This window comes from Dipodomys merriami, unplaced genomic scaffold (assembly GCF_024711535.1).
Source record: "Dipodomys merriami isolate MVZ:Mamm:240054 unplaced genomic scaffold, mDipMer1.0.p SCAF_70, whole genome shotgun sequence".
Lineage (NCBI taxonomy): Eukaryota > Metazoa > Chordata > Mammalia > Rodentia > Heteromyidae > Dipodomys > Dipodomys merriami.
Window position 1 is genome coordinate 4,356,326 of NW_027206291.1, and position 25,282 is coordinate 4,381,607.

The 25,282-nt window shown below is 56.4% G+C and overlaps 2 protein-coding genes across 3 annotated transcripts; one reads left to right on the forward strand and one right to left on the reverse strand.

Moving 5' to 3' along the window:
• The first annotated feature begins 6,225 nt into the window (after positions 1 to 6,225).
• Fgf22 (fibroblast growth factor 22) lies at positions 6,226 to 9,321 on the forward strand. Its single transcript, XM_070008129.1, has 3 exons — positions 6,226 to 6,439; positions 8,660 to 8,763; positions 8,835 to 9,321. The coding sequence occupies exons 1-3, from the start codon at positions 6,226 to 6,228 to the stop codon at positions 9,027 to 9,029; spliced, it is 513 nt and encodes a 170-aa protein (XP_069864230.1). The 3' UTR covers positions 9,030 to 9,321.
• A 1,549-nt stretch (positions 9,322 to 10,870) lies between these two features.
• Positions 10,871 to 22,662, reverse strand: Rnf126 (ring finger protein 126). 2 transcript variants are annotated; one of them, XM_070007936.1, is made up of 9 exons: positions 22,451 to 22,662; positions 16,381 to 16,439; positions 15,727 to 15,790; positions 14,922 to 15,166; positions 12,629 to 12,697; positions 12,492 to 12,561; positions 12,008 to 12,101; positions 11,784 to 11,899; positions 10,871 to 11,656 (listed from the first exon to the last, which is right to left on the reverse strand). In XM_070007936.1, the coding sequence occupies exons 1-9, from the start codon at positions 22,643 to 22,645 to the stop codon at positions 11,507 to 11,509; spliced, it is 1,062 nt and encodes a 353-aa protein (XP_069864037.1). In that variant the 5' UTR covers positions 22,646 to 22,662; the 3' UTR covers positions 10,871 to 11,506. The 2 variants fall into 2 exon arrangements, with proteins under 2 accessions (XP_069864037.1, XP_069864038.1); XM_070007937.1 differs by having other exon boundaries at positions 15,003 to 15,166; positions 22,451 to 22,622.
• Positions 22,663 to 25,282: the final 2,620 nt, after the last annotated feature.

Sequence of the window (25,282 nt, forward strand, 5' to 3'; positions counted from 1 at the left end):
CTGCTTATGTGGTGCTGAGGAATCGAATCCAGGGCCTCATGCATGCAAGGCAAACACACTACCACTGAGCCACAGTCCCAGCCCCATTCATGAGACTCTTATCTCCAGCTAACTACTGGAAAACTGGAAGTAGCTCTGTGGCTCAAGTGGTAGAGCACTCACCTTGAGCTGAAGAGCTGAGGGACAGCGCCTAGGCCCATGACCAACAAAAAAAAAGAAAGAAAAAAGAAAAGAAAGAGAAAGAAAGAAAGAAATAAAGAAAGGAAGGAAGGAAGGAAGGAAGGAAGAGGGAGGGAGGGAGGGGAAGAAGGGAAGGAAAGGGAAGGGAAGGAGGGAGGGAGGGAAAAGAAAGAGGAAGAAAGAAGAAAAGGAAAGAAGGAAGAAAAAAAGAACAGAACAGAAAAGAAAAGGCCAATAGGCCCCTTTACTACTAGGTTTCCTAGGTATTTTTGCCATCCACTCCTACTGGCCTCAGTTTACCTAGTTCATTTTACCTCAAGCCCCCAAAGACAGAAGCAGGAGGAAGTAAGTACATTAAATAGGGAGATGAGAAAAGGAATGAGTAAATCTGGGAGTGGACTCAGCCGCAGCAGCCTCCAGGAAATCCTAGGCAAGCATAGGAGGCTCCAGCGCATCAGAGTGAAACCTGGCAGTTATGCCCCGCCCCCATCCTTTAGTGTGGGGAGCTGAGGCTTAGAGAGAGGAACCCCTGGGCCTTGGACTGGCAAGTTAGGAGACTGGGACTCTATGAAAGCAGATCTCTTGGTGAATCTCCCAGGCAGTCAGTAAGTGCAAAGACCCTGGGGCAGGATCTGGGGGGGGGGGGGAGGGACCTAGGTGAGATGAGCAGAGCTGGGCTGGAAAGAACGCAAAGGTATGCTGGAGGAGCCCAGGTCCTTCCTTCCTCAGCTCAAGCTTCCCTGAGCCCATAACATTTGGACTTCCTTTCTTTACCAACCCATTGCTAAGCACTGGCCGTTTGGCCCCTCAGTAGCACATCCCAGGCACAGCTGCCCACGCAGGCCTCGGCCGGCCGCAGTGATGCCACCAGCTGGGAATGTTTTCAGTAGACAGCAGAGCAGCGTCTTCCCCAGCCTGCCCAGCTCACCCCCGGATGCCTGGGGCACAGTGACCTCAGCAGTGACTTCCTCCTGAGCTCAGCTTCCTGGCTCAGCCTCCTCACAGGGCCTCCGTCCCTTGCACTCAGGTTCCTCTAGGGTCTGATGAGACACTGGGCCCTGCCCTGCCCGGACCTGCCAGAAGCAGGTTGAATCTTAACAGTGAGAGCTGCACACTGCTCTCCGACTCAGCACCTTGTTTTCCTTTCAGAGGGGTGTGTGTGTGTGTGTGTGTGTGTGTGTGTGTGTGTGTGTGTGTGTGTGTGTGTGTGTGTGTGTGTGTGTGTGTGTGTGTGTGTGTGTGCGTGCGCGCTGGTCCTGGAGCTTGAACACGAGTCTTTGGTGCTATCCCTCAGCTTTACCACTCAAGGCTGGTGTTTTATCACTTGAGCCATGGCTCCACTTTTGATTATTTTTTTCTTTGTCAGTCCTGTGGCTTGAACTCTGGGCCTGGGTGCTGTCCCTCAGCTCTTCAGCTCAAGGCTAGTGCTCTATCACTTGAGCCACAGTGCCACTGGCCTTTTCTGCTTATGTGGTACTGAGGAATCCAACCCAGGGCCTCATGCATACAAGGCAAGCACTCTACTGCTGAGCCACCTTTCCCAATCTCATCCACTTTTGACTTTTTGGTGGTTAATTGGAGGTAAGAGTAAGGGGCTGGGAAGGTGGCTCAGTGGTAGAGTGCTTGCCTTGCAAGCATGAGGCCATGGGTTCGAATCCTCAGCACCACTTAAACAGGAAAAGCCAGAAATGGAACCATGGCTCAAGTGGTAGAGTGCTAGCCTTGAGCTGAAGAGCTCAGAAACAGTGCCCAGGCCCAGAGTTCAACCCCATGACTGACCCGCCCCTCCCCCCCAAAAAAGTCACACAGACTTTCCTGCTCAGACTGCCTTTGAACATGATTCTAAAGATTTGTTTTTCTGATACTGGGGTTCAAAGCTAGCACTCTTCCATTTTGAGCTACAGCTCCACTTCTGGTTTTCAGAAGCCTTAGCTGGCTTCTAACTGGGATTCTCAGCTCTCAGTCTTCTGAGTAGCCACAGGCATAAGCTACTTGCTGCCCTGCTCGTTCTAGCCTTTTTGATGTTGAAACAGGAGGATCAAAAGGTCAAATCCAATCTGAGTTGCATAGTGAAACCCTATCTCAAAAAAAAAAAAACAACCCAACAACAATAAGTGAACAAAGACAGTTCAGTTTCCTCAAACTCAACACCCTTGTAAGCAGTAACAGCAAGACCAATGATAGACCATGATAGCCCCAGAGCCCTGCTGTGCCCCTCCTCACCTGACATATCCTACTATAGGCTGATTCTGCCTGTCCTAGAATGTCCCGTCAGTGAGCTACCTTTGGGGCCTGGCAGCTTTGACTCTATGCTATGTGATATGTTTCAGGGCTTGGCCTTTTGTGTGGCTGTGTAATATTCCACTATGTGAATTTTGTCCCAAAGTATTTGATTATTCTGATGGAGAGAAAAAAAGAAGAAGAAAGAAAAAAAGGGCTGGGAAGGTGGCTCAGTGGTAGAGTGCTTGCCTTGCATGCATGAGGCCCTGGGTTTGAATCCTCAGCACCACATAAGCAGAAAAAACTGAAGTGGTGCTGTGGTTCTAGTGGTAGAGTGCTAGCCTTGAGCAAAAAGAAGCTCAGGGACAGCTTCCAGGCCCAGAGTTCAGGCCCCACAACCGACCAAAAAATGAAAAGAAAAAGAAAGAAAGAAAGAAAGAAAGAAAGAAAGAAAGAAAGAAAGAAAGAAAGAAAGGAAGGAAGAAAGGAAGGAAGGAAGGAGGAAAGGAGGAAAGGAAGGAAGGAAGGGAGGGAGGAAGGGACGAAGGAGGGAAGGAAGGAGAAAAGCAAAACTCTATATAGAGACAGTTCAGAAACATCAGGGTTCATTGTACTGTTCTAAGATTTTCTGTAAGTTGCTGAGTGCTGGTAGCTCACATCAGTAATCCTTGCTACTCAGGAGTATGGAATCTGAGAATCAAAGCCAGTCCAGGCAGGAAAGCCTATGAAACTTTTATCTCCAATGAATCACCAAAAAAGCCTAAAGTGGAGCTGTGGCTCAAATGGTAGAGCACCAGCCTTCAGTGAAAAAGCTAGAGGGACTCTTGTGCCCAGGCCCTGAGTTCAAGCCCCAGTACTGGCACACATGTACACACACACACACACACACACACACACACACACACACACACACACACACACACACAGAGGTTCTGTAAGCTTGGAGCTGTGCACAGAACAAGGCTCTCTGTCATGCTACCATGTACAGAGACCCGGAGGACACAGAAACTCCCACAGACCTTGGCTCCATTGATAGGCTATGGCCGGAACAGGGGAAATGCAGAGACAGGAAGTAGATTTGTGGGTGCCAGGGGCTGGGGAGGGGATAGGGTGACTATTCCTGAGGATGGGGCTGCTCTTGGTGTGATGGAATGTTCTGGAATGAGAGGTGGTGGTTGCATACCTCTGATGCACTAATAACCCTGAATTGTACACTTTAAATGGATGATTTGTATGGTATGCAAATTATATTTCAATAAAGCTGTTATTAAACAACTCAGAGGCCAGGGGTGTGACCAGCCATGCCTCCTCCCTCCCAGGGCCCAAACATAAAGTCCTCTGAGCGCAGGGTCCTCAGCCCAGGAAGTAAACAGGGGTTTCTGGATGCCCAGCTAGGTAGATTTACGTGGTGCCATGATACTACCCGTTCCCAGAGAGCTACCTGAATTCTCTTGGCCTTCCAGACACCTCACCCAGCCCATTTCATGGAGGAGAGGCCGAGGTGTGGCCCTCAGAGGTGACCTCAGGTGTGGCCTCAGTGGAAGGAGTGGGGCCAGGCTAGACCTGGACCTGGGGCGCCCTCACCCCATCTCCGGCCTCAGCCCTGAGATAAGCACCACTCAGTCCCCTAGAGGTATCCACCCCAAGCCAGCAGGAAGGAGTCAGGGATCCCCTGAGCCACTAGAAAGGAACCTTGGCACCTTGCAGGACCGGTTGTCCCTCCAGAGGGCTCCCCAAAACAGTGCAGCTTATTAGTACGCCCTCACCCTGCTGCTGCTATTTAAAGATGTGCCCAGGGCAGGGCAGGTAGGATGGCTGGCTTGTGGTGAGCAAAGGGTGAGAACTAGTTTGTGTGTGTGTGTGTGCGTACACACGCATGAGCGCGTGCACATACACACATAGGTACCAGGGCTTGAACTCAGGGCATGAGCGCTGTCCCTGAGCTTTTTCTACTCAAGGCTAGCACTACGCCACTGGAGCCACAGCTCCACTTCCAGCTTTTTGGTGATTAATCGGCGATAAGAGCCTCATGGACTTTCCTGATAAAGCTGGCTTCCAATCAAGATCCTCAGACCTCAGCCTCCTGAGTAGCTGGGTGGGGGTGACCGTGGCTGTCCCCACTAGGGTATCTGGGGTACTGTGTGCTGGGGCTCTGGTGGGAGTATGATGGGGAGCTGGTGTAGGTGTGGACACAACACTCCCTCCTGCTGCCCCCACATACAGTTTAGACACTAAGACAGGAAGTGGACTCACTGCCACCTGTGCTGTGGGTAGTCAGCCATTGGCTAACCTACCTGTCTGTCCTCCCGCCCTCCAGCCTAAGTTCCTATGTCCCCCCCACTGCCCACCTGCTCCACCCAGGCCAGTCCCAGGAATTACAATTTAGAAGATGAATTGCTCCCTCCTCCCAGGCATGCTATGTCCAGCCCAACCCCCGTCCAGCATTTCCATCGCCACCCCCCCCAGCATTTCCATTTCTGTCTGTATACATTGTCCCCTCTGTCTTAGTCTCTGTCTCTCCCTGCAGCTTTGTCTCTGTTTATCTCTTGTGTGTATGCTGGATGCTGGTCCTGGGACTTGAATTCTGGGCCTGGGCGCTGTCCCTCAACAGTTCAGCTCAAGGCAAGTGCTCTACCATTTGAGCCATAGCGCCACTTCTGGTTCTCTGACAGGTCATTGGAGATAAGAGTTTCATGGCTGGGCTGGGAAGATAGCTCAGTGGTAGAGCGCTTGCCTTGCATGCATGAGGCCCTGGGTTTGATTCTTCAGCACCACATAAGCAAAAAGAAAAAAAGATGGAAGTGGCGCTGTGGCTCAAGTGGTAAAGTGCTCGCCTTGAGCTGAAGAGCTGAGGGACAGCGCCCAGGCCCAGAGTTTAGGCCCCACGACCTGACCCCCCCAAAAAAGTCTCATGGACTTTCCTGCCTTGGCTGGCTGGCTTTGAACCCTGATCCTCAGATCTCAGCCTCCTGAGTAGCTAGGATTACTGGCGCCCAGCTTCCCTTAGCCTTTTTTGCTCAAGGCTAATGCTCTTACCACTTGAGCCACAGCTCCACTTCCGATTTTTTATTTATTATTATTTTGTTGTTGTTGTTGTTACGAGGTAAGAGGCTCGCGGGCCTTCCTGCCTGGGCTGGCTTTCATCCTCAATCTCAGCCTCCTAAGTAGCCAGGATTACAGGGTGAGTCACCAAGGCCCGGACTGTTTACCTTTTTCTTTGCTTTTGTTGTTGTTTGTTGTGGGGCTTGAATTCAGGGTACTGGGCTCTCTGGACCCTGAGCTTTGATGCTCAAGGCTAGGGCACCCCTACGTGGAACCACGGCCCCACTTCCGGTTTTTGAGTAATTGGAGATAAGCGTCTCAGGGACTTTCCTGCGGCGGTTGGCTTCGAACCGCGATCCTCAGATCTCAGCCTCCTGAGTCGCCTGTTCATCTTTGTCTCAGCCTCCGTGGCCTCTTTCTCGTCGGTCTCTGCCCCTGTCTTTGTCCCTGCCTCTCACCTCTGCTATCTCTCCCTCCGGTCTCCATCTCCCGCCCCCGCGGCCGCATCTGCACCCCGCAGCCGCCCGCTGGATGACGCGCACGTGCCGCCCTCCAGCCCCGAGAGACAAACAAGCCTACGGCCCCGCCCACAGCTGTCACCCGCGGGCCCAGGTCGCCAACCACGCCCCCTGACGCCCATTGGCCCTCTCGGGCTAGGAAGCCCCGCCCCCGGATCCCCCCATTGGCCCCGTGCGTTGCTTTACGCCCCGCCCCCGGCCGCACCGGGGCTGAATCGCGGACGCGGGAGGCTGGAGCGCGTAGTGGGCGCAGTGGGCGCGAGCCATGCGCCACCGCCTCTGGCTGGGCCTCGCCTGGCTGCTGCTGGCGCGGGCGCCCGGCGCCGCGGGGAACCCCAACACACCGCGGAGACCACGCAGCTACCCGCACCTGGAGGGCGACGTGCGCTGGCGGCGCCTCTTCTCCTCCACCCACTTCTTCCTGCGCGTGGACCCCAGCGGCCAGGTGCAGGGCACCCGCTGGCGCCACGGCCAGGACAGTGAGTGCCCAGGGATGGCGGGGCAGGGCGGCGGGGAGGAGGCGGAGAACAACCCGGGCGGGGAGGGGGGGTGGCAGCGCTCCACACAACCCCCCCCCCCCAGTTAGAGCCAAATCTCCTGGCTGCGTGGCAATCTGGTGACAATTATTCTGGCGTGGGGCGGAAAGGAAACTGAGGCTGCACGTAGAGCTGTGGCCATGAAGTGGGAACAGAGAGCACCGACCTTCAGGGCTCTCAGTGCTCAGGTTAGGACCTGCCTGGGTTGGGATCCCCTCTTTTTCTTCCCAGACACCCCATGTGGTGAATGAAGAAACCGAGGCACCAAGAATATAAATGATCTCCTCCCAGGGCTTGCCAAGAGGAGGCAGTGAGCTGGAGCCCCATAGTGCTGAGAACCTCAGCTGTTCTCATCCTGCCTTACCCAGTCTAGAGTAGGCTAGGCATTCAACAAGGCCTTGTGGAATGTATGTGGCCAGAAAACAGGTCAGGGCAAAGAAGGTGGGCTTCCCCACGGCCCTTCATCCTGGCAGGGGAGCTGGGGAGGGGGCTGAATGCCTCTCTGGCTACCTGAATCACCACCATCAGAGCTGGTAATCACCCTCCCTGTCCCACTGGCTTTCATCTGGGTTCCAAGGCTCTTATTAGGCTGCACGCGACCAGGGCCATGACAGGGGACTGGCCAGGCAGGTCCATCCATGGTGGCAGGGCCAGGCGGGGTGGCCTCAGGCTGGGGGAGAGGCCTGGCTCCCCTGGAAGATCTGGGATGGTCACAACTTCTGAACTTCTGCTTCCCAGCTGGTCAAGGATGGAGGTGATGATGGATGATGGAGGATGGACAGGGCTTGGTACTTGCCTCCCCTCTTCCTACAGCCAGTGATTATTAACTGAGCACTTCTCGGAGAGCTTGCTGGGCATGGGAACATAGTGGTGACCAATATCAGCTATCTGCCAGTGCCATAGAAGGAGTCATGCATTCATCTCAGAGGGGCCATGTAGGCTCCAAGAAAATGATAGCTGGGCTATGGCCTGGAGGTGGCCAAAACCAATTCATCTGGATCCCAAGAGCCCCTCTGAGGTGGCTGAGCCTTGAATAATGGCAGGGAACTGGGTTTTGCAGAGAAGAAATTGTGTACCTGTCAGAAGGAACAGCAGGTTCAAAGGCCCTGGGGTGAGGATGAGGAACAAGGACCAGGAATGAAGGCAGTATGGATACTGGGTGCCTTCAGAGGAGCCTCAGGCCTCTAGGTCCAAGCTGAGGATCAGGCAGCATGCAGAAGCTCCTCTAAAGCCCTTTGGTAGAGGGAGAGCTGTAGCTCAGAGCAGGGCAGGGCTCTCCCAGAGTGACCCAGAGTGACAGACAAGGCTCCAAGCTAACTGCTATTCCTTGGACTCCCCTTGTGGTGAGTGGGTGAGGTCAGCACCTCCCATTTGAGGCTGTATGTAGGCTCAGAGGAGCACAGCGGGCAGAGGAAGTATACAGATTGTATTCAAACGTGTGAGCAGTTACCAACTGTTGCCTGGGCTCTGTCTCCTGCCATTAGCCAGGCAAGGCTATAATATCCCAGAAGGAGGTGGAGGCTGGCTGAGGATGATGATGGAGTCCTGAGGTCTGTTGGCTGCTGGGGGCCTTAGCTACTTCTCTGTGGCCAGCAGGCCACAGCAGCGGGCCCAGGGTTGCACTAAGCCATAGTGGAAGTCTGCCAGCTGGATCCTCCAAGCCCTGAGCTTGGCAGTGTCTGGTCTGCTCCCAGCTTGTATGCTGTGTAGTGCACTGAACCTTGGCCTCTGCAAACCTGGCCTGCTGCCCTATGGCCCCTGGTCCTCCTATAGACCCCCTGCCTTTCCCCTGCAGCTGGGCTGCCTCCACCTGGGGCTCCTCGCTTGAACTCAGGGCCTCATGCTCTTGCTTAGTACTTTTTCTCTTAAGGTTCGTTTTCTACCACTTGAACCACAGATCTGCTTCTGGCTTTCTGCTGGTTAATTGGAGATAACAGTCTCACAGACTTTCCTGCCTGGGCTGGCCTTGAACTGCAAACCTCAGATCTCAGCATCCTGAGTAGCTAGGATAACAGATGTGAGCCGCAGGTGCCTGGCTCCTGGTTCTTGTGTATTGGCATCTTAGGCAGCTCCAGGGTATGCCATATTTCCCAGGGTCCCAGGCCAGTGGGAGCGATTGCCCCTGAGCCTGGGAAGATCTAACCCCTCCCCCGCTCCCCACAGGTGTCATCGAGATCCGATCTGTCCTGGTGGGCACCGTGGTCATCAAGGCGGTGTACTCTGGCTTCTATGTGGCCATGAACCGCTGGGGCCGCCTCTATGGGTCGGTGAGTACGGGCAGGTGTGGGCAGCGGGCGGCGGGCAGCAGGCTCCCCTGGCTCACGTGTCCGCCCTGCAGCGGGTCTACACTGTGGACTGCAGGTTCCAGGAGCGCATCGAGGAGAACGGCTACAACACCTACGCCTCGCTCCGCTGGCGCCACCGCGGCCGGCCCATGTTCCTGGCGCTGGACGGCAGGGGGTCACCCAGGAGGGGCAGCCGCACACGGAGGCACCACCTGTCCACCCACTTCCTGCCTGTGCTGCTCTCCTGAGATCCCTTGAGCTCCGAGGGGGGCTGTAGACAGACCCAGGAGGAGTGGGCAGGGCAGAGTGAGTCCAGAAGAACAGGAGTCAGGCAGAGGCCGAGGGTGGCGGGGACCCGGGCTCCCCCTCCCCCTTTATCTGTCTTTCAGTTGGTTCTGATCATAAGGTTTAATTAGGTGCCTACTGTATGCCAGGCACTGGGGACCCAGCGGGGTCCTGCGCAGGTGAGGCTGGCCCCTATTCCGGAGGGAGAATGCAGCCAGTGAGCAGTTTCCCCGTGTCCAGTTTGGGGCTGAGGCGAGGACCAGTGTGCACGGCCTGAGCTGAGGTCACAGGATGCAGCCTTGAGTGTGAGAGCACGGGCCCAGGTCCAGGCCCAGGGGTGGGGACACACTGGGTGGTGAGGGGCGGCAAGGACGGGGAGGGTTGAGGAGGATGGACAGCCAAGACAGAGCACCGAAGGCTCACAGTCAAGGATGGTGAACGTAAGCCCCACGTGGTCAGCAAAATGACAGAGATGTCCCTGTCCCAGGCCCTACAGCCTGAGGACATGTCACCTCATGTAGCAGAGGGATTCAACAGATGAGATCTGAAAGACTTTGAGCTGAGGATCGATCATTCTGGGCCCAGCATCACTAAGAGGGAGGCAGAGACTAGGACTGTGTTGCTGTGCTGAGGAAGGGGCTGCAAGCCAAGGGATGTGAGGCTGAAACGGGGACCTGGAGCTTCCCAGGACCATTCCACTTGGACAAAGCCCAGGGAGCCTGCTTCAGGCTACTGACCCAAGCCAGCAGATAATAAATGTCTTGAAGTCATCAAATGTATGGTCACCGTGACAGTGACAAGAGTGCTTTACTGACAATCTCAGGCTGGCTCAGCTCTCACGGGGACACAGGCCAGGCCAATGAGAGCTCAGTGCCAGCGTACCAGGGAGTCTGTCCCTCTGTGGTGGGGTTTTCTCTCCTAACTGGCCTTCAGTCCCATTGTTGTCTCTGGCCCTTGCCTTGAGTCTTGTTCTGATGTGGCTGGTGTGGCTGGCAGCTCTGGCTGCTTAAGCAGCAATGACGTGCCAAAGTCAGGCAGGAGTCAAGCTCCATTCCCACCCAGAATGCAGCCCTGGAGTCAAGCTCCATTCCCACCCAGAATGCAGCCCTGTGGAGCGCCCGTGCCAACAGCCTGCCTGGCCGTGGATGGCCCAGAAGTCGTAAATGGAGGCTCACCAGCAGTCTCCCCACCTCTGTGTCGTCAATCCCTGGTCCCACAGAGCCGGTAGGCTCTGGTGTTAGGATGGAATGTGTGAGGCCACAGCTGTTGTCACCAGAGCTGAGTTTTGGCACGCTGCCACACACTAGGGTGTCTGCAGGATGACGCTCCACAGGGTGTCCTCGGTAGAAGCCTAGAAAGCACCGGGTGCTGCAGGCTGGCATGGCAGGGAGCACAGCCGCCCAGCTCTGCAGGCTAACACAGACCCACAGGGGTGGGGACCCGTGTCCTGAGGACATGGTGCGGGTGCCAAGCGGAAGAGCTGGATGAGGGGACTCCTCTTCACTTGATGTGACTGGCTCCCAGCAATTGCCAGGAGGCTGCATCACCCAGCTGCCCATGCCAAGGGCAGACACGTAGGTCCCCCCTAAGCAGCACAGAGGGTCTTGGGGCACCCACGTGACTAGCTGTGCCACAGTTCCCCGCGAGGGACGAGCTGATGCGCTTCAGTGTCTGAACCCCATCCCTCATGCGTGGCCAGCTCTGCCCTCCCCTGCAGGAAGCACAGCTCCCCAAACGGGTAGACTGCCCAGGTCCCAGGAACTGGGCCCTGACCGGAAGGAAGACACCAAACCGCCAGCTCCTCTTTTTCAAGTAGGTGTATTTTAAATAGCTTTCAAGATACACATCTCTCCCTTTACAAAAGGTCTGTCGGAGCAGCTCCTTCTTGGTTCTGCGGGTCGCCCTCATGGTCCGAGGCTGGCGCTGGCTGTGCGGCCGAGGCTTTGGCCTCGGAGGGGGGCCCTGGGGTGGACAGGGCCTTGTCTGTCGGGGTGGGCGCAGCTGGGGCGAAGCAGCTCTACCCAGGCTCCTCCACAGATCATGCGTGGCCACGCATGGGCTAAAACGTCCATTTATTTCAAAGCAGTAATAATTTAAAAACATAAAAACCTTTCTGCCATGGAATATGTGGAGGGTGAGGTTACAGACGAAGGGAGGGGCCTACAGGGCCGTGTGGCCTGCGCCCTCTGGCAGGGCAGCAGGTGAGCACAGAAGTCCCTCCAGGGGCTGCGCACATGGTCTGAGCCGAGTCCCCAGCTTGGCCGTAGCCTGCGCCGGCCCAGGGCTGCCAGACGCTGGGGCGGCAGCACCTCCAGTCCACGGCCGCAGCGGTGCTGGAGCCGAGGCAGGTGTAAGGAGCCAAGCTCTCCGCAGCAGCCTCAGCCCGAGAACGTAGAAGGGGCTGAGTGCTCTCCAGAGGCTGGGTGCAGCCAGCTGGGACTCAGGAGTTGCTTGAGGCGTTCTCATTGCTGGGCGAGCTAGAGGAGGACGAGGAGGACGAGGATGAGAAGCTCACCCCCGTCAGGCCTGGGGGGTTGGTGGCTGTGTTCTGGCCCGTGAGACTCTTCCGGCAGACAGGGCAGCTGTCATGCTTGAGGCACAGAGGCAAGAGAAGGCGGGGTTAGAGGGCAGGGGCAGGGGTGCGGAGGCGGGGCTGGCGGGCCGGCAGGGGTGCCGAGGTACGTCCGCGGGAGGGCAGGAGCTGTCAGTGTACTCACCTGCTCCAGCCAGGGCACGATGCAGCCGTCGTGGAACAGGTGGTTGCAGGGCAGCTGCCTCACATTTTCGCCCAGTGCATAGTCATCCTTGCACACAGGACATTCAAGGCCAGAGCCTAGGGAAGGAGGGAGGAAAAGCGGGCTGGTGAGGGACAGGGAAGATCACGAGGGGACAGAGATGACCCGCCTCTCTCCTGGGCTGGCCTCAGCAACAGGGAGCATACCTACGTGCTCCTCGGTGACAGGGACAGTGGGGAGGGCCTGGATCTTCTCCTTGTCTGCAGGCGGGGGACCGGTGTTCTCAAACTGATTGAGGAGCTGGAAGACAAGGGGGGGGTGGGGAGCTGCTTCTGGGGCAGGGCTCCCACACAGCTGGGACCAGCCAGTCCACAGCAATGCTGCTCTTGCTGCCCTGGCCAACACCCCCAGATAGGACACCACAGCATGTTTCCCATTCTGCCTACACAAGACCATGTCCAGCCTTAGGAGAGTAGGTGTCCTGGGAATGTCTAAGGGAAAGAGAGGGTGTGGCACCACAGCAATTTTACTGCCACTCCAGGGGACATTCAAAAGAACTGCCCCCAGGCCATGCAGACTTAAAAGGGCTCTGGGTGCAGATTCTGCCTGCCCTAGGTTCCACTGGCCTCCTAGTATGGGGTCATTAGGGCAGTCCAGCTCCCGCTCCCCTCATAGACAGCTACCCAGTACCTGGGTGATGATGGCGTCCAGGCCATTGGCCCCCCAGGCATAGTCCATCGGGTTTGAGTGCAGGACACCCCTGGAGGAAGAAGCCGGGTCAAGGGGATGCAGGGTGGTGGGGGTCCCGGTGCCCACCCGCTACTTACCAGGGGCCCAGGCCCAGGTTGGGGATGGTGGCCGGCGTGATGATGCCATTGACCAGCTGCTGGATGATTCTGGAAGAGACGTAAGGGCCATTATGGAGGGCACAGGAGGGCAAGGCCTGCTCTCAGTGCGGAGGGCAGGGCCAGTCACCTTTCCAGTGCTTTTTGTTTTTGCTGGTGTGGCGATGAAGTCAGGCCTGGGCCGTCTCTGAGCTCTTCTGCTCAGAGCTAGCGCTCTACCACTTTTGAGCCACAGATCCACTTTTTTTGAGTGGGGAGGGGGATCTTGAACTCTGGGCCTGGGCAATGTCCCTGAGCTCTTCAGCTCAAGGCCAGAACTCTACCACTTGAGCAACAGCCCACTTCCCGTTTTCTGATGGGTCACTGGAGATAGAGATAAGAGTCCATGAGACTTATATATCCCCCCCCCCCCACCCTTTTCTGTCTGTTGTGGGGTTTGAACTCAGGGCTGGGCACTGTTCCTGAGCCTCTTTGTGTCATAGCACCACTTCTGTTTTTTGAGTGGATAAAGAGTCTCACAGGGACTTTTCTGCCTGGGTTGGCTTCAAACTGTGATCCTCAGATCTTAGCCTCCTGAGTAGCTAGGATTACAGGTGTGAGCCATTGGAGCCTTGCAGCCTTGCTGTAAGACTCTTATTTCTAATAAACTACTAAGAAAAAAGGCTGGAAATAGATCAGTGTCAAGTGGTAGAGCACTAGCCTTGAGCAAAAAGCTCAGGAACAGTGATCAGGTCCAGAGTTTAAGCCCCAAGACTGGCCAAAAATTAGTTTCCCTGAAGCTTAAAAACAAATCTGTTGGATCCTTAATTCATATACTCCCAATCAGTTCTTCTGACATGTCTCTGGTTTCTGCACTGTTGTAATGTATTTAGTAAGTAAAGTTTTTACAAAGTTCTGATTTAGTGTCATGGCTCAAACCTGTAATCCCTGCTACCTGAGAGGCAGAGAACAGAACTGCAGGTGGAGGCAAGCCCATGCAAAAAACTAGTGAGACCCCCATCTCAACAAACAAGCCAGGTGTGATGGTATGAACCTGTTATCCCAACTACATGTGAGGTATAGGTAGGGCTGAGGTTGGAGGCTGGCCCTAGGCAAAACATGAGACCCCACCTGAAAAATAATTCAAGCAGCTGGGTGCTAGTGACTCACGCCTGTAATCTTAGCAACTAAGGAGGCTGAGATCTGGGGATCTCGGTTCAAAGCCAGCTTAGGCAGGAAAGTCCATGAGCCTCTTATCTCCAATAAACCACTAGAAAACTGGAAGCAGTGCTGTGGCTCAAGCAGTAGAGTGCTTGCCTTGAGCTGAAGAGCTGAGGGACAGCGCCCAGGCCCAAAATTCAAGCCCCACAACAACAACAAAAAAAATCAAGCAAAAAGGGCTAGGGGTGTGACTCAAGTGGTAGACTGTCAACCTAGCAGGTACACGGACCTGAGATCAAATCCCAGTACTGCTTTAAAAACAAGCACATGAACACACACACAGTGACAAAGAACCTGGCAGAACATTTCTGGACCCATTTGATAAAGCCAAAACCCATTCGGCAGTGCAAAAACATGTAAACATGCTCAAACCTGCTTTTATTTGTCAGTTGTGGGGCCTGAACGCTGTCCCTCAGCTCTTCAGCTCAAGGCGAATGTTCTACCACTTGAGCCACAGCCTCACTTCCAGCTTTTTTGGTTTATGTGGCACTAAGGAATCGAACCCAGGGCCTCATGCACGTGAGGCAAACACTCTTATCACTGAGCCACCTTCCCAGCCCTCAAACCTTTTAAAGCCCAGTGGGAACCAATCACTCAGTCCAGGGTTTGGCTAAATGTTGTGCTGCATTGATTCTTGCAGCACACTCCTACCTCAAAAGGGTGTGTGTGCCAGGCAACCATGGCTCACATTTGTTATCCTAGCTACTCAGGAGGCTGAGATCTGGAAATCGAGGTTTGAAACCAGCCAGGGCAAGAAAGTCTGTGGGACTTTTATCTTCAATTAATCACCAAAAAAAGCAGAAGTGGAACTGTGGCCCAAGTGGTAGAGCACTAGCCTTGAGCAAAAAGTGCTCAGGGACAGCTCCCAGGCCCTGAATTCATGTTCCAGGACTGACACAAAAGAACAAAATCAACAACAACAAAAAAGGGCATGTGTGGCTGCGGCTCTCGGTGGGACTGTGTGGCACAGATACCCAGGCTCCTTGGGGCTGCGGCTGAATGTAGGCCCTTTCCCAGGGGCTGAACATCCCATCTTCTGAGTGGGGCCCTCTGCAGGCACACTGGGTCCCCTCACCCTTCCAGCGTGGGGACGCCTTCGTGCCGGCCGGTGGCCCGCCGGGCGGTGAGACGGGCGCGGGGCTGCCGGGCGCCATACCGATGCCGAGATTGGTGTTCTCTCTCCCGTCGGCTTTCGGGGTCCCTGCTATCACTGGCCTGCGCCCCAGGAGGAAACGTAGGGATCTCGAAGCTGTCGTCAAATATGCCGAAAGCAAATTGTCCATAGCCCTGGGGCAGTGTGAACAGGTGCTGGTCCACATTCTGAGGAGAGAGTGGGTGCCCTGAGCCTGCGTGGTCTTCTGGGTGCTGTGCATAGCCAGGTAGGGTGAGGGAAGACTGGGGAGTGGCACTGGGGGAGGGGGTTGTCAGGCGGTCCAGTAGAATTTCACTTTCCTTCAGAAAGTGACAGATCCAGTGGGCGGCCCACGGCCTCCACATGGTCACCTGGGGGGAGGGCAGAAAGACAGGTGCAAGCCCTGCATCTGCCCACCATCCAGCCCTGTTGGCCCCCCAGTCTCCTTGGCTGCATCTTTGCAGGCCGGTCTGTTGTGGGGACCAGGGGCACTGTGAGTCAGGGCAGAGGAACATGGCTTGTGTACTCGCTCCTGTAGGTGCAAGGCAGATCTTGGACAGCAATTTATGGACATGGACGTGCAGAGAAGGAGATACAAAAGATGGGTGGGTACTGCGGGACCCAAGGAAGGGGACAGCAGCCAGAGTGAGGGCAGTTCATGGCTGCCACGCCTCAGCCCCTCCAAGGCAGACCACCACAGGTGGGACAAGGAAGCATGCATCACGAGGGACTAGAAGCTCCCACTTACCTCGAATGGCTGCCGGCTTTGGTCGGTGGGGGCCGTGGAGGGGGCAGAACTGCTTTCCGTATTCCTGGGGAAAGATGGCGCCTGTCAGCAGCGGTCAATATCCCTCCCTGTCCCCCAGGCATGGGGCCATCCTCTGCAGCCCATTCCTGGTCCTGCATGTCGGGAAGGTAGGATTCACCATGATGGAGGCGCTGATCACCTTCCTGGCAGGAAGACTGACCCAGAAGGATCAATGCATGGCTGCACATGCAGCATAGTGGGTCTATGAGCACAGGCTTGCTGGCTAAGCCCATCAGGCTCTGAGGGCTCATGCTGGGGGCATGCATCATCAAGCCAAGAACCCTAGCTGAGGCTGGGAAGTTGGCTCAGTAGTAGTGCTTGCTTCGCATGCATGCTTCGCATGCATGAAGCCTGGGTTTGATTCCTCAGCCCCATATTAAGCAGAAAAAAGCCAGAAGTGGTACTGTGGCTCAAGTGGTAGGGTGCTAGTCTTGAGTTGAAGAGCTGAGGGACAGCACCCAGGCCCAGAGTTCAGCCCCCAAAACCATCCAAAACAACTAGCCCATGGTGGGATCAAGGCCAGAGCAGGCCTGCCCAGCCCCATCCAAGGTCCCTGCCTGCAATGCCAGCCTCTGTGACCAAGGGCTGCACTACCTGGTCTCTTCTGGAAGCTCTTCGATAAAACCAGACTCACATCTCGGGCAGATGTAATCCTGTAGGAGAGAGTAAAAGCCAGGTCACCGAGAGCCATCTACCTGTAAACCACTCTCTGCATTGGGGAGGCGGGGAGGGGGGGAGGGGGAAGGGGTGTCTGTTGTCTGATAGGCACAGGCCTTGAGTCTGCTCTTCATCTGTGCATATGGTGGGGGTGAAAGGGCGAGGACAGCTCCCTCCCTCATCTCTGACCACTAAGTCACCCTTTCCCCAACTCCTGTCTCCCTCCCAGGGAGACCCAGGCTTATTAGCACATGTTCCACGGTGACAGAAGGCTCAGTGCCTTCTTGTGGGAGGCACAGACAGAGGAGCGGCTATGGCTGCCCCTCAGTGACACATGCGGGACCCTGCGCCAGGGATCCACCTGAGAGAAATCAGGTGTGTCATCCCCAAACAAGCTTGATCACTCCATGAGGGCAGCCCCAGCCACAAACTCATGCTACAGGCAAGATGGGGCTCAGTGTCCTACAGTCACCTGCCCCAGGACATGGACACAAACAGGGAGGAGAGGAATGACTGTAAGGTGACATGCAGGTAACCCTTCACATGGCAGGGAGGCCAAGGGGAGGCCAGGGAGGCCAAGGCCCAGAGTTCTGGAACTACTCTGAGGGTAAACACAATGCTAGGGTGGCTGTGGGCCTCTCACACTACCCAAGGGGACTCTGAAATGTGAGGGTGGTGAGGCTTTACCTGCTGGCCTCTAGGGAGGGGTGGACAGAACCCTCCCCACCCACAGCACCTGCTCTAGCAGCAAAAGCAAAGGCTGTCTGGAGGACAATGGGGCTCAAGCCAGGTGAGCAGAAGGGGAGGGCAGCTGTGCAGAGAGGCCTAAGAAGAAGCAGAGGAGGCTGGCTGGGGGGGGGGGGGGGGGGGGTAATTGGTGGTGGAGGTCACACACAAAGAATGCTGTAGCCCACTAAGAAATACACAAGTTAAAAACCAGGCCAGCAACCTGTATATACAGGTAGGCCTGTAGTTGGCCAATGAGCACAAGACGCCCAGTAACATTAGTCACCAGGGAAGTAAGTGCCAGCGTGACTCAGTTGGTCTGGGATGGTTGCCCAAGACAGGCCTCGCCAGGGCTGATGGCAGGCAGGGTGCTAAGTCAGATGGGGGCCCACACTCATTACAGACACCGGCTGCCACCCACTCTAGGACAAGCACAGCACCTGCACACAAGCCAAGGCCTGAGGCAGCACTGTCTTCACCTCCCCACTGGCCCAGCCCCGCACATCTGCCTGCTGTTGACCTCAGCCACACACATGCTGTGCACACAGTCTTGTCCTCCGCCAAATGTCCTTCCCCTAGATGTCCACTCACTTGCTGGATCCTCTGCACAAACTGTGTTCAGAGGCCGCCTTGACTGCCCCACTGCTTGGGGGACGTGGACTAAGCTCCCGCGAGCAGGGATCTATGCAACCTCATGTCCACTGCACAGAAGCTGGGCACAGGATGTCCTGGGGCATGTATCACACTTCACGTATTGCCCTTGGCACAACACACACATATTGAGAATACACAGCCAGACACATACAGGGAAGCTGGGGAAATTGAGGCAGGGGCTGGAGAGAGGGCTGGCAACAAATGACCACCTGGCTTCAGCAACATCAGTGCCTATGAGCTGCAGGCCACAGGGAGCTGTGTCCTTCCATGCTCAGTACCCTTCACTATGGTCCCTGCTTTTCAGGGTCCAATCTGGGGTGTGGGGCACAGATGCGTGGGGACACCACTGCTTTATCCATGCACAACCCTGTTGACACATGCTTCCTGCATCCCAGACGACACCTCCATGACCTATGCTTGCACTGTCTATCCCTGGGTGGGCATGAGCCCACATGGAGGACATAGGACTCCTACTGCTATCTGGCAGGCTGGATGAGGCCCGATGCGGTGACTACCATCAGAGCACCTGGCAGAGTGGTGGCCGGCACTCACACAAGCTGGCAGGCACTTCAGCCCAGTGGAACCAGACCCTCCCAATTCTTTCCAGGATACCAGACACTGCTGGCGATCCTGGGGCCTGGTGTGCTGTCCACAGAACCCCAAGTCAGATCCCCCTAGGCCCAGGAGAACTCAACCCTTGCCATTCTGTCCCAAGCCACCTGGGCATCCCAAGGCCTGAGTCCACCACCAGGTACAGAACAGCATGCACTAGAGTGCTTCACCTCTGCTCTGGGGGCCATGGTTTCCGCACCCCCTCATTGGGGGTGGGAAGATAGAAGAGGGATAGCTGGGGCTGGGAAGGTGGCTCAGTGGTAGAGTGCTTGCCTTGCATGCATGAGGCCCTGGGTTCCATTCCTCAGCACCACATAAGCAGAAAAAGCCGGGAAGTGGCACTGTGGCTCAAGTGGTAGAGTGCTAGCCTTGAGCTGAGGGACGGTGCCCAGGCCCAGAGTTCAGGCACAGGATGCACTAAGCTAGTGGCCAGAGAGCAGAGGCAGACACTCTCCTGGGGTGGAGCAAGGAGCAGGAAGAACATAGGTAGGTGGCCCAAGACCTCCAAGAAGAAATATAGTCCTATTAAATAAAGTCCTAATGGGGTCAGTTCAGGCATGAGGATAGTGCCCAGTCAGAAGGTAAGAATCAGCACTGGCCAGGCACCAGTGGCTCACGCCTGTGATCCTAGCTATTCAGGAGGCTGATATCTGAGAATCACAGTTCAAAGCCAGACCCAGTATTAAAGTCCCTGTGAGACTCCTACCACCAATCACTCAAAAACTGGAAGTGGAACTGTGACTCAAAGTGGCAGAGTGGGGCTGGGAAGGTGGCTCAGTGGTAGAGCGCTTGGCTTGCATGCGTAAGGCCCTGGGTTTGATTTCTCAGTACCACATAAGCAAAAAGAAAAAAAAAAGCCAAAGTGGCACTGTGGCTCAAGTGGTAGAGCACTAGCCTTGAGCTGAAGGACAGCACCCAGACCCAGAGTTGAGGCCCCACAATCAGATCCCCCACCCCCAAAAAAGTGGCAGAGTGCTAGTCCCAAGCAAAAGAGCTCAGGCCCAGTTAGGCGCTCACGCCTGTAATCCTAACTATTCAGGAGCCTGAGATCTGAGGATCGAGGTTCAAAGTCAGCCCAGTCAGGAAAGTCCATGAGACTCATATCTCCAATTAACCACCAGAAAACTGGAAGTGGTGCTGTGTCTCAAAGTGGTAGAGTGCTTGCCTTGAGCTGAAGAGCTCAGGGACAGCGCCCAAGCCCCAAGACTGAGAAAAAGGAATCAGTATTAGGGCCGGGAGCCAGTGACTCATACCTGTAACTCTACTCAGAAGGCTGAAATCTGAAGATCATAGTTTGAAGCCATCCCAGGCAGAAAACTCCATGAGACTTATCTCTACTAAGCTATCAAAAAAATCTAAGTGGTGGAAGTGGTGCTGTGGCTCAAGTAGTAGAGCGCTAGCCTTGAGCTGAAGAGCTGAGGGATAGTGCTCAGGCCCAGAGTTCAAGCCCCACGACTGAAAAAACAAAAACCAAAAAACAACTAAGTGGTGTAGTGCCTCAAGTGGTAGGGCATTAGCCTTGAAGGGAAAAGAGAAAGGGGAAAAAAGAAAGCTCATGCATAACGCCTAGGTCCTGAGTTCAAGCCCCAGAACCCATGCCTCCACCCAAAAATGGCACACTCTGGGTAAGGCAGATTCCCAGACAACCCATGGATCCCAAGAGCAAATGTGCAAATGTGCAGTGGGTCCCTCCCTACTACCCTGACTCAGCCAGCTGGCCAGGGCTGAACAGGTGCTACCCAAGGCACTCCACACCCACAGGGCACATGGCCTTCACTAGCATGTTCTGAGGGGTCAAGTCTGAGCCAATGTACCTGCCTGTGGCCTCCAGCTGGTCCATCTGGTTCATGCTTCTACCCCCACCAGCCAAGCCAGCCTTCTTGGATCCTATGTGCTATGCCACTGCCCCTTACAGCCACCTATTTACCTGGGCACCACCACCTGCTGAGCCCTAACTGTGCACACAGCTAGCTCCTGGCTGACGACAGTGGACACAGGCAAGTTGCCAGCCACCTGCACACATGTACTCCTGGACCCCAACACACATGGATGGGAGGGCCAACCCAGGCCACAGACAGGCAATCCTGCTGAGGTCAGAACACTGGCACCACTAGGTGCCCTCAGCCTGTCCTAGCACCAAAGGCAGCCCTAGAGAAGCCCTGAGAGTCTGGGAGTCACCACTGCAGGGTAGCTTCCTGCTGCCACAGAAGCTGATATCTCACAACCAGCTCAAGTGTTTTAAGTTGCAGCAGGTGTCTCTGTATCCACACGTGCAGCAAGTTCCCCTCCTCAGGGTGCTGGTAGTGGGCGGGGACTTTCCCATAATGCCTCATCCCAGCATGCCTGCTGGAGAGTCCTGCTCTGACTCACGGCAAGAACACCAGCACCAGTCACAGGCGAAGACAGAGCCACCATTATTTGCTCCTATGAAACTTACCAATGCCTGTGTTTCAACTAGTTACTCCCCTGCCAGCCTACAAACCCTAGGAGGGCAAAGACCACACGGGGTCATTGTGCCTACAGGAAAGTTCTACCCAAGAATATGGCGAGTCAGAGGTCAGGGTCCTCCTTGTCCAAGGCCACAGGGGCAGGAAGTGACCCCACAACCACACCACAGGTGCTGTGCTGGTCCCAGGAAGGGAGATTAATAGCAGCTAAGGGTACAGCTGGGTCAGGCCACCAGGGTCAAGCCTGACCTGGGGTCGCACCAACTTCTAGAGACTGTACCAATCCTGGACACTGTTAGAGCACCTTGCTTGGAATAGGCAAGAAAATCAAACTCTGAACTGAGGCTCAGCAAAGTGAAGGGGCAGTAGTAAGGCTGGGGGCCGGGGTTGGGGGGGAGTTGAGGGGGAGAGGGCTGAGAGTGGCTTTCAACTTTCCAGGCCTGCATCACACCCTCAATTTTACGGGGGGGGGCACCTCTTTCTCCTGCTCACCCCTTGAGCCGCTCCAGTACTCTTCTTCCTGGAAATCCCATGGGCTCCCCTTTGGGTCCAGCCTCTCAGACAATACTATATCCTCAAAGGTCAGCTCCTAACTCTGGCCAGGAAGTAGGTCCACAACCCCTCATGCAGATCACCAGTCCCAGATCTCCTTCCATCTCTTCTTCCTGCTTCTCTCTAGGTGGCCAGCTTCAGGACCATGTGCCATACTCTGCTGAGCCCAATCCCTGGAAAGCGGGATTGGGTTTGCCTTACACCCCATCTCCGACCCACTGGAGGCGGGAAGCGGGAAGCGAGGGATGAACACGCAGATGACTGCCTGCCCCCCACCCGCTCCGCCCCGCAGGCTCACAATCCCGATGACGGGGGGTGGGGGGGGGGGACGCTGGGAGGACAATTTGCCCCCAAGCCCTCCACCAAGATGATGCCAGGTTGGCCTATGCTCCACACAAGAACCCAAAGAAGCAGGAAGCGCCCAGGACGCGCAGGCCGGGAGGCAGGCAGAGCACCTGGGCGGGCGCCCCGGCCTGGGGCTGACAGGATCGCCAACACCAGCCGCGAGCAGCTGCGGAGCCCCCCGCATGGCGCCTGGAGCTCCAGACCTCGCCGACCCAGCCCCGAGCCGGGACGTGCGCCGGGATCCCGAGGCCGCCGCGGTGCGGCGCGCCCCCGCACCAGGGCCACGCGCTCGGCGAACGCACGCCCCTGCGCCGAGGCCGGGTCTGGCGCCCCGCGGCCTTCCGCCCAAAGACCGCGTCCTCCCGGGCAACGCCCGAGGCCCGCCTGACCCTGCGGGGAGGCCTCCGGGTCCGCGCCTCAAGAGCAGCCGAGTGCACGGAACCCCGGCGTCTCCGCGAACTCCGGGGTCTCCGCGGCGGCCGCAGGGTCACCCGAACCCGCCCCGCTCCCGTCGGACCCCGCTGTCCCGCACCCAGCGCGGGAAAAACCTCGCAGGCGCTGGCCGGCCTCAGTTTCCCAACTAGCGTCCCACGCCCGGCCGCGGCCCGACTAGGCCTGCACGCACGGGCCCAGCGCCCGCCCGGCCGCCCGCCCGTCCGCCCAGGCCTCACCGGCAAGCGCGGCACGATCTCGACCGAGCAGCAGTGGCAGAAGTACCGTCCCGGCTGCGGCGACGCCTCAGCCATGGCCACCGCCGCCTCCGCGCCGCCCGCCCGGCCCCTGCGCGGCGCCCGCCGCCCGCCGCCGGCCGTTTGCTGCTCCCTCGCCGGCCGACGCGCCCGCGCACGCTCACCCATGGTACGCATGCTCACGCACGGCACGCATGGCGTGAGGCGCGGGAACGACGCGGGGAAATATGCACAGCGGAGGGGGCGGGGCGACGTGAGCGACGGTGGCCGAAGAGGAGCAAACAAAGTACCGCCGTCCACACGAGGCTTCGAACACGGGGCGGAGCCAGTCGTGACAGACAGCTGAGGAGGCTGCAGTGGCGTGCCTGAGAGGGGCGGGCCGAATCTTCTTGACAACCTGGATCAGATGGTGCGGCCACGCCCGGAGACGGCGGAGCGAGGCCTGCACGGGGGGGGGGGGGGGGGGGGGCGGGGCCGTCTCCTTGGCAACCTGGATCTGGGCGGGGACGGGGTCAACTTGGGAGTTGTCGAGAAAGCCGAGGGGCGGGGCTTGCTCGGGACAGGACCGAAATTCCCGGATCGGGGGCGGGGCCCGGAGGAGATGCAAATTAGACCTGGAGGCGGAGCCTATGCTTCCTCTGCGAAGTTCTCTTCCTGCAGATCTCAGGTCCTGGGGCTTGAGCTCCAGGCCCGGGGGCTGGCTGTCCCTCTGGTGTTGGTGCTCATGACTTGAGCTCTCCATCTGTCACCACGGCTGCACTTCCGGTTTGTGGGTGGTTAATTGGAGATAAGAATCTAGTGGACTTTCAGGCTGACTTCGAACAGGGATCCTCAGGTCTCAGCTCACAAACCTGGCCTGGGAAGGGCCAGTTCTGGAGTGAGTCTGTAACAATGCCTGGCACATAGCAGGTGCCTGCGGCTTGGATGCAGACAGAACCCCGTTTGTGAATGGAAGGAGGAACCCTCGGAGCCTACGCAGCTGTGTGCGCGCCTCTGTGTGCGGCCGTGGGAGAAGAGCCCGTGGCCTTGTTCCCGTGCTGCTCTGGGCTGGCAGCCTCCCAGTGTGGAAGGTGCAGTCTTCCCTCCTCAAACGAACCAGCATCAGTCTCATTGTTATGGTGGTGAGGGATAGTTTCTGAGGTTGCTTCCAGCCTCGTCTTACATGTATTTATTTGTTCCACATGTATTGGGCACCTGCTGCATCCCAGACCCTGTGCTGGATAGAGCCAAATCCCCTCCATTGTATGAGGGCCATAGGGTAACCTTGGCTTTTCCCGGACAAGGAGGGCTTCCTAAAGGGAGAAGGCATTGGAACCATGGCTTCTGAGGAATGATTAGGAGTTGGTTGGAGTTGTGCTTCCTGCAGAAGGGGGTCATTGGACGGGCATTGGACTTGACTGCTTTAAGCACCTTCCTGCCCACTTTCCAAGGGGCTATTCTAATCCATTCCTACAGCCACCAGCAGAGGGTGCACAAGTCCCACTGCTAGGAATCAGTTACCTCTCCAGACCTCAACTACGGAGACATTAGGCTTTTGGTGACAGCGGACCAGCCCCAGAATGATTTCACAGTCATCCTTCTTCAAGATATCATCCTTGTGGCAGGTCAGGATGCCTGTAAAGAGGGCTTCAGGCAACAGATCTGGATTCCAAGTCCTCACAAAGCCTCCACTGACATTGTGACCCCGGATAAGTTGCTTAACTTCTCTGAGCCTGCCTTCTAGGGTTTTAGATTGGATCAGGCTTGGATAGCCCTGGGTCCTCTTAGTTCTTCTTAGGCCCCAGAGGATCTCTGTCACCTCTCCTCTTCACTGGCCTTTTTGGGTGATGAAAGAGGAAGCCACCTTAGGCTTTTGCACCTTTTCCTGGGTCTTTTCTTCCCTGGCGCACTCATAGGGAGCCTCCACCCAATACTCTGCTCCTCAGAAACTCTTCCTGTACAGCTGGCTCCACACCCAGGCATTAACAACCATGTCACCCAACACACAGGGCTAATATCCAGCATGCAGTTGGTCCTGGGCAGAACTGGAATAATGGTTTAGCATATGTGGTCCAGCAGACTCCTAGGGAGGCAGTAGGAACAAGCATGTTAGAAATCGGACTAGAGGCATGACTCAGCTGGTAGAGTGCCTGCATAACCAGTTCAAGCTCCAGGACCACTTAAACAACAAGAAAACAAAAAAAGTGGCAAGCACTCGTGGCTCACACCTGTATTCCTAGCTACTCAGAAGTCTGAGATGTGAAGATCATGGTTCGATGCCAGCCCAGGCAGGAAAGTTGGCGAGACTCTTATCCCAATGAGCCACAAAAAGCCAGAAGTGGAACTGTGGTTCAAGTGGTAGGATGCCAGGCTGGCGTGAAAGAGCTATGGAACAGCACCTAGTCTCTCAGTTCAAGCCCCAGCACCACCACCAGAAAAGAAAAAAAAAAGTGGGGCTGGGAAGGTGGCTCAGTGGCAGAGCGCTTGCCTTGCATGCCTGAGGCCCTGGGTTCGATTCCTCAGCACCACATAAGCAGAAAAAAAAGCCGGAAGTGGTGCTGTGGCTCAAGTGGTAGAGTGCTAGCCTTGAGCTGAAGAGCTGAGGGACAGCGCCCAGGCCCAGAGTTCAGGTGCCACAACCGGACCCCCCCCCCCCCAAAAAAAAAAAGTTGGGAGCCTGAGCTTCCTGTCCAAACCTCCTAGACATGGAGACAAGCAGAGGAGAACTGCACATGACAGAGCCTGGCTCATTCCAGGTCGCTGAGCTTCCGCTCTGCAGGCTTTCCACACCCAAGCTCAGCCTTGTTCTGGGGCAGCGAACTCAAGTGCTTGGGC